Below are 7983 nucleotides of genomic sequence, written 5' to 3'. Positions count from 1 at the left end.
AACCAAGACTCCAGAAGTGTGAGAAAGTCGATTTCTATTGTTTAACCCACTCAGTCTGTGGGACCCTGTACGGCCATGTTGGCAAACTGATAATGCAGGTCTTAGATATCTGTTGAGAATGTACTAACAAGAGAGAATTGTATAAACTTTCTAAAAAGAACTCGTTTTCAACATTGCATTTCGGTTTCAAACTTGACAGAAAGGCAACGGGTTTGTGCTTATGGAAGAAAATATGGGATAAGGCCTGTTTCATATATGTACACTTTAAATCAATGCAAAGCAGCTCATTTATATTCATGTTATTTTTTTCCTCACAATCATCAAATGTACTTGAGGAAAGGCAAATTCGCAGGAAATCTGGAAGACAAATTTTCCAAAGACAATGTTTTCCTAACAGAAAAAATTAATATCCATTAAATATATAAGAAAAACTTGACAAACAAAATATAGTGATATAGTTTGTATGCCTATAAATTGCATACAGCAAGCAATTAAAAATTCAGTTTGCATAATTTATTTAAGTAACTTCTAAAACATTTCTGGTTCAGTTGATATCTGAGTATGGACTCCACATTGTTTTGGAAGAAAATTGATATTTTTAATTAAATGTTTATAGACATGTTCCATGCCATTTTATTGGTAGTTTATTGAAGAGCCAAAATAATCCTCACATCTTTAAAAAAGAGAACATAAAAGAGAAAGAATATTTTATATTTTCTAAGAATACTGTGGCTTTGGCTTCATATTGAATTTTTCCAGGAGAGAGAGAGAGAGTATGTGTGTGTGTATTAAATACTTGCCCCAAGACAGATACTTCCTAAATCATGGAAAACACATATACTTAGAATAACAATATATATGGAAAAAAGTAACACAAGTGCTTTAGTTTGCACCCCAGGTGGTTTAATTTTATTTCAGCATAAATTTTAGAGAAAATGTAAGAATTGTGATAAATATCAGCAATATAGAATGTCACCGATGTTGTTATTCGGCATGTTGAAAAACAGAGCAATATACTTAAGTGCCACTTGACAGGAAAACATAGTCATATTTTTCATCTCTTCATTCCAGTCAGAATAAAAGTAGATTCAAACCAATTATGAAAATCATCATAGTGCAATACAAGGAATATGCCATTATGACAGACACGAGATTTCTGATCATTACGTTTACATGTTCAACAAAAGGTTATCAAAATCCCCGAAGTCCTATTTCAGGACATTGGTATTTCTCAGTGCCTGAGTGAGGACTACAGGTGGCCAGAGATGTTTTACTCAGTGTCACTGTAGCACCTATTCCTTTTAATTTGCTCTTCCACAGTGAGTTGTTCAGACTGAATCTCCGCTCCGGGAAATGAAGGCTTAGTTGTAAATTCACTGCTGGGAGCATCAAAACTTTTTTCGTTAATGTGTGCCGCTCCTACTGTTTCACCATGCCAATGTCTGATGTCCTTCCCCAGTTCTCTTAAATACAAACATGGCATATTGTTAACTTGATCTACAGAATCTACTAAGTTTCGCTCAAAAACGTTCTCATTCTTCTTGGAAAAAGCAGTGATTTTCACAGTGTTAGAAAAGAAGAAGTGTAGATTTTTGTTATTCGAATGATATCTTTTGATGTTTAAGATACTTGGGTCAGAAGAGGGCGTTGAACTTTCCCCCTTTACTATGATCCCACCATTCAGGCCCGCCTTGGGGACAGACTGCACAGGACTGCCAGCAGTAGCTCTGTCAGTCTGTTTATCCAGAGCCATAGCTAGTACATTCCTTGAGTAAGTCTTTTCAGATTCAAATATACCAAGTAACTCTGAGATTCTAGAAGCATTTTCTAACTTTTCAACTTGATACTCATTTGCAGGGTAGTGTGCTTCACTTGACAGTGGCAATAGATTAGGGAATTCTAAAATAGATGTCTTCTGCCTGCAATTACTCAGGTATGAGACTGCTACATAATTGTTATTATTATTCTTATTCAAATTCTCTTTATGATTTTCCGGCACTGCCTCATCATCAGCGTTAGCAACCTGTAAAACTTCTGCACCATCAGGTTCATTAGTTTTTTCATTTTTCTTCTTCTCAGCACTCTGCACAACCACATTAATGTTGTCATTAAGATCCATTTCACTTTTCCTCTTTGTATCTTCAGCCTCATTCAGCTTATCTTGCACATTCTTATTTCCTTCCTTCTTCTCATCTCTTTTTGCTTCGTGCATTTCCATTACTTTGATTCCTGTAACATCCTCTTTCTGAGACATATGGATGGACTGCAGGTATGGCTGCAGGAAAGACATGTTATTCTGTTCTTGTAGTTTATTTTCCAGAGTTTTCATGTGTTCTATCAACGAGTCACTTTTAAATGCAGCAGATGTAGGGGTTGTCATTTCTGGCGGCCATTTAGGTTTACTCACTTTGAGCTCTCCCTCAAGGGGGAGTGTTTTCTTAGGCATCTCCCTGGAAGGGGGCCAAATGATTTTTAATTTTCCCCTCTCACCACATTTTCTCAAATCATCCCTTTGCCCTTCACTGTTATCAGCATCTAAATGCTTATTAAGCTCTCCAAGCATGGGGGTGTTTTCCGCACTGTTTTTACACATATTTGGTTCTTCATTAGGAGTAAAGTCAACTGAGCTGCTTTGAGTTTTGCAATTCCATCTATCTTTATGCTGTTTGTGTCCAAAACCCTCATCATAATTTCCTTTAGATTTGAAAAGTTGTTTAAAGTGAGGTTTACAATATATTTGTCCATGAAGTGATGCATAATTTCCCAAACTGCCAAAAACAAAAAAAAATTCTTTTAACATTCTATATATACACTGCAAATTCATAGGGAATTAGAGAATTAATTATTTCAAGAATGAGTCAGAGATTCAGTACGATTAACTTACTGGCAATAGGAATGTGCTTATTAATTGAACGTTTCTGTTAGATAATAGTTACCACTAATACCCTACATGATACTTGTCTTGCAGTATTTAGAATTTCATGCTGTACATCAGGTATTGGTTTAATAGGTATTAGAGTGTAATGCATATGTAGTTATAGATGGTGTAAAATGATAGGGCTAAATCTGTGCTAACTCAGTGATTTATGTGAGGGGTTGCAGTTTTCAATAAATCCTGATTAGCATACATGCAAAAATCACCTATTTGAACTTCTGTGTTAACTGAATTTTGAATGAATTGGAAAGCTTGCCTATGCAATTTTTTATCTGGTCTCATTGGAGAGATCAACAAATAGGGTGCCTGTTAAAATTAAAATCAAATTTAGTCAAAGGCAGCAGCAGCATTTTTAAATATCTCTGAATCTCCACCTAAAAGCAGATCAAAACTTAAAACCCATGGATAAAATTACAACAAAACTAAGTGACAAGGTATCCCCATCAACCTCAAAATATAAGGAGGTAAGGACAAACCAGCAACAGCCACAAGACTAGCATGATAGTTGCATCTATATGGGTGAGAGCAGAGGGAGCAAGGAAGGTGTCTGATGGACCTGAAAATATGAGACCACAAAATAGCCAACCAACACTTCCTGGAAAATGTCACATGCTAACCAGAGAACAGCAGCTGAAATTGGGAGAGGTTTTGCCCTTTCCAACAACCAGTGAGTGCAAAGGTCCTGTGGTAGGAAAGACTGAAGAGGCTAGAGAAGTCAAACTCAAAACTGACCCACTGAGATTCCCCTCTTAGAAAAAGACCTCCACACTGAGAAAAACAAATATGGGAGTAGAATCAGAATTCAGTTGGGTAGTGATGACAGAAATGGAAAAGAAGGCCCCAGTCAACACGAGGAAGAGGAACCAAGGCAGGAAATCCCCCAAATCAAGACATCATAGCTTTTGGAACAGTATACGAAAACTAGAAGAGGTAGTTCTGTGAAGTTGGGAAAACTATCTTGAATTTTGCTTCTTTCTAAGATTTGGGAAAACTAATTCTATATACAAGTGAGTAACAGAAAAGTATGAAAGCCAGATATCATGCAAAGTTATTAGAAGAATAAGGGTAAGGAGCATTATAACATCACTGGAGACAATGAAAACATGTTAGAAAAACATGTTTTCAAAATATCAAAATTTTAACCTACTATTTCAAAATGAGCTAAAAGACCTTAAGAAAATGATAAAAGACCTGAAACAACAGCATGAATTTTAATTAGGAAAAGTAATAAACAAAGTGTCAGATAGCAGGAAAAAAATAAAAGGAAAAATGCAGACATGTAAGCAATAAAAACTAAACTAAAAGAAATACAATAGCAAATTAACAGAAAGAATCTTAAGAGAAATAGGAAAATAAAAAGATGAAAATGTATAATCATAAATGGTAAAAGAGATAAGGATTTGAGAGATAATAAGAGTTCCCAAAGAAGAAATGAAGTAATGAAACAAATTAACTACTAAAAAAGATGTAATTTAAGGAAAGTTTTCTGACATAAAAAAGTATGAAATTACATATTGAAAGAACACAGTGGAAAACTGACACTATTGATCCAGAATGACCAACACCAAGGAGCAGTCTAATAAGATTACTAGACTTTTAATAAAAAGAAAAAAAATCTTTGTGTATCTAAAAAGGAAAAAAAAAGTGTATGATGCAAGGGAAAGAAAATTAGATTATCAGACATTTCAGACACTTCATACCAGAAGAAAACGAAATAATGGATTTAAGATACTCAATGAAAGAAAATGTAAGCCAAGGATTTTACTTTCAGCAAGATCGATCTTCCATTGTAAAGATCACAAATTGTTATTAGCATGAAAGGACTCTAGGAATATAGTTTCCATGAGCTTTCTGAGAAATCTACTTGAAAATAAGCTTGAACAACCAGAATTACCATAGAAACATCAACATAAAGATTGATGGTAAACATTAAATAATTACCTATAAACTAAGATGAAATGAAGGCAAAGAGGTGATAATATGGCATGCAATGGCTACGTAATATGACAGAAGACAAAGTACAACCGTTTTTACAAATGAGGTGTCGGTGATCAGGGGAGCAAATGCAATTTTTAATACTTTAATAATCAAATTAGCAGTGGCAATAGTTTTATCATTTCAAAACCGTTGTCCAAATGAATATGGGATATTCTAAATTTTTAAAATTTCCTTTGTCCTTGAAAACCAGAAATCCTGAAGTGGGAGAAAGGAGATATGGATGTAATAGAGAAGAAACTAGGCAAAAGCAATGCAATTTTGAATTCAATTTGGAAACATCATTGTGAATTCATGATACATTTTGTCTTTATATGTAAACATTTACAAGTTCTTAATACTAAAAAAAGCTTAGAAACAGTGACCAACCCAGTAGTAAGAGCATCAAGATTGTAGTCTTGAAATGTCATTTCTCACTAAAGAAAACTAAGGCTTAGAGAAATGACTGATTCCAGATCTGGGCCAGTAAATGTCCAAGATGAGCATGGAATATCTAGTCCTATCAGATAATGAAGAAGCTATCCAAGATTACTAAGGCCTTGCCAAAAAGACTCAGGAGACAACCTGAAGTGGCTTCTGCTGGCCAGGGATAGAATAATTTGAGTTTCTGTAATGATGATAATTGCATCTGATTAAAGACAATCAAATGTGTAAATCTATGAGTTTATAACGAATTTAAATATTTTAAAAGTGGTAACCTCTAGGCAATAAAAAATCATTACATTAAATTGTTAAATAAATAATTGATACATTGACAAAACTGGTAAATAAAGGGAAAGAATAACGTATTATTCTTCCTTTCCTCTACCAATTGTACTACTGTGTAACCAATAGTAGATGAGGGGAAGCATCTCCTGTAAAAATACTCTAACTAATAATGAAAAAGAAATAATGAACTAAAGAATATCAACATTTTGCAAACCTCAATTTAATGGATATACATATTAAGCTTCAATATCTATGATCATAAAACAAGAGAAGAGCAGACATAACGTGCTTAGTATATTCTTATCAACCCTCCCTATGTTCTTGCAAAAGGAATCAAATCTTAGTTTAAACTAGAATGTAGATTAAGCTGACACTTTGGCAAAAATACAGAGGGTAAAGGAGCACCTGATCTGCAATTCCAGACTGTGGGAAACTCTACAGTTCAATATCCTGAGTCCTTCAAAAAATAAACTGTAAAGAATGAAAGGAATAGATAGAAAGCCTATAGATTAAAAAGACTTAAAAGATACATCAAAGTTTTTTTTTTTAAAGAACAAAACTAAAGTACAGTATTTAAGAAAGCACATTTGGATAAATGAAACTATAAAAATGCAAGGGAGCAATTATTACAAAGGATACTATTTACTCACAGGGAAGAGACGGGTTGTGTTTGGGTAGGGCCGAGCAAAGAAGGAGTTTCTGGAATGGCTAGCAATGTTGTATTTCTTGACCTTGATAGTAGTTACAAAGTGTTCACTGTATAACAATTTATTGAGCCACACATTTGCTTTGCTTGGCTTTCTGTATTTGTGGGGTTTTCTACAGTGATTTTTTAAAATGTCAGTCATGAAATACAGATTTTTGAGTCCTTATTATACATCAGCCTTTACTTGGTGTTCGCAAGACAAACATTAACACATTTCCTACAGCCAGCGATAATTACTTTAGATGTGTTATGAATGAGGAAAGCACACAGGATGCTGTGATCCATATATGGAGGTTAAAGCAGGTCTCCTCAGAAGAATGAGTGGATATTAGCAGGACTGAGAGCTGAGGGAGAGGCAAGGGAAAAATCCAAGGAGCAGCAATAATATTTTGGGCCAGCCAGATGTGACATAGAAAAGTAATGATTCTGAGGAACTGAAAGAAATTGTCTTCATGAAAAATAATGTGCAAGGGTGGAAGGGGTGTTAGGAGAAGAGAAGGGACAGAACTTCCTTTTAAGTCATATGAAGATGCTAATTTTTTGGGGGGGAGGGTATAGCTCAGTGGTAGAGTATGTACTTAGCATGCACAAGGTCCTTGGGTTCAATCCCAGTATCAACATTAAAAAATAAACAAATAAACCGAATTACCTCCCCTCCCCTCAAAAGAAAGTAAAAACAAACAAACAAACAAAAACAAAGAAAAATAGATGCAAATGTTTTGGATCAAGGAAGCCATTATATGTTTTAAACAGGGTAGTGAGCTCAGATTTGCATTTCAGAAAGATGATCCTCCCCACATTACGAAGCATGGCATTGGGGCAGGTTGGTGGTTGTGGTGATGGTGGTGAGAAGAACTCTTGATTTTTCTTATTTATGTGGTCTCCATGTTTGGACAAAGGGATCCTTCTGGATTTAAGAAAGCAAAATATCAAAAGGAAAATGGTCACAGCCCTCCTGAGCAACACAGAACAGAACATGACCTCATCCCCTCTTGCTGTTGCCTTAACTGATGGCAGCAAGAGCTGGAGAATGCCATTTTTTGAGACATGCAATGTTATAAGTACTCTGTAGGCTCTGTGAATCTTTGTGCCCCAGAACACAAAAACATTTTACCTCAGCTTACTGTTGCAGTGGTGGCATCGGAAGCAGGACTTATGAAAACTCTGCTTGTCTGCTACTAGGCACTCCATTGGATAAACGGTCTTTTGACAAAGTATACATGTCTCTTTGTCTTGGAGTTGCAGCTTCTAAAATTAAAAATTTATAAAAGCTCATGCAATTCTGTCTTCAGTCACATTGTTTTACAAAACAAAGGATAACAAAACAAACGACAACAGCATGTTACCTGGCCATGCAGTTAAGTAGAAAGCTCTAAGACTAATGTTCTGAATGCTGCTCCTCTGAATGCAGGGCATCCTAACATCAAGGTTTGAGGCTCTGCTACCATCAACCTTACTCTGGTGTCTCTACTATTTCTACATTGTGAAAGTTGACTTTTATTATTTATTATTAGACATACATGATGTGTTCATGAATCTTACTACATTAAAAAGAATATACAGGAAACTCAGCCGTGAGGAGCCCTGAGAGCATGTATCATTCTATATAACTGAACTTTCCATATACGTGAAGGTTTAC

The 7983-nt window shown here is 35.2% G+C and overlaps 1 protein-coding gene across 5 annotated transcripts in view; it reads right to left on the bottom strand.

Annotated features, from left to right (window-relative positions):
• Positions 1-881: 881 nt before the first annotated feature.
• XIRP2 (xin actin binding repeat containing 2) overlaps positions 882-7983 on the bottom strand; it is a 69542-nt gene continuing 62440 nt past the window's right edge. For 2 of the 5 annotated variants that reach the window (XM_010971411.3, XM_045507608.2), the window contains 2 exons: positions 7459-7592; positions 2638-2768 (listed from right to left, as the gene is read on the bottom strand). In XM_010971411.3, the coding sequence (XP_010969713.2) occupies positions 7498-7592 (95 nt within the window). In that variant the 3' untranslated portion in view covers positions 2638-2768; positions 7459-7497. Of the gene's footprint in view, positions 2769-3191; positions 3242-4125; positions 7252-7458; positions 7593-7983 lie in introns of those variants that run through there. The other 3 variants (XR_012507013.1, XM_074363832.1, XM_074363830.1) reach the window with 3 other exon arrangements.

This window comes from Camelus bactrianus, chromosome 5, assembly GCF_048773025.1.
Source record: "Camelus bactrianus isolate YW-2024 breed Bactrian camel chromosome 5, ASM4877302v1, whole genome shotgun sequence".
Classification (NCBI taxonomy): Eukaryota; Metazoa; Chordata; class Mammalia; order Artiodactyla; family Camelidae; genus Camelus; species Camelus bactrianus.
Note: the sequence above shows the minus strand (reverse complement) of the source record. Positions and strands in the feature narration are given on the sequence as shown.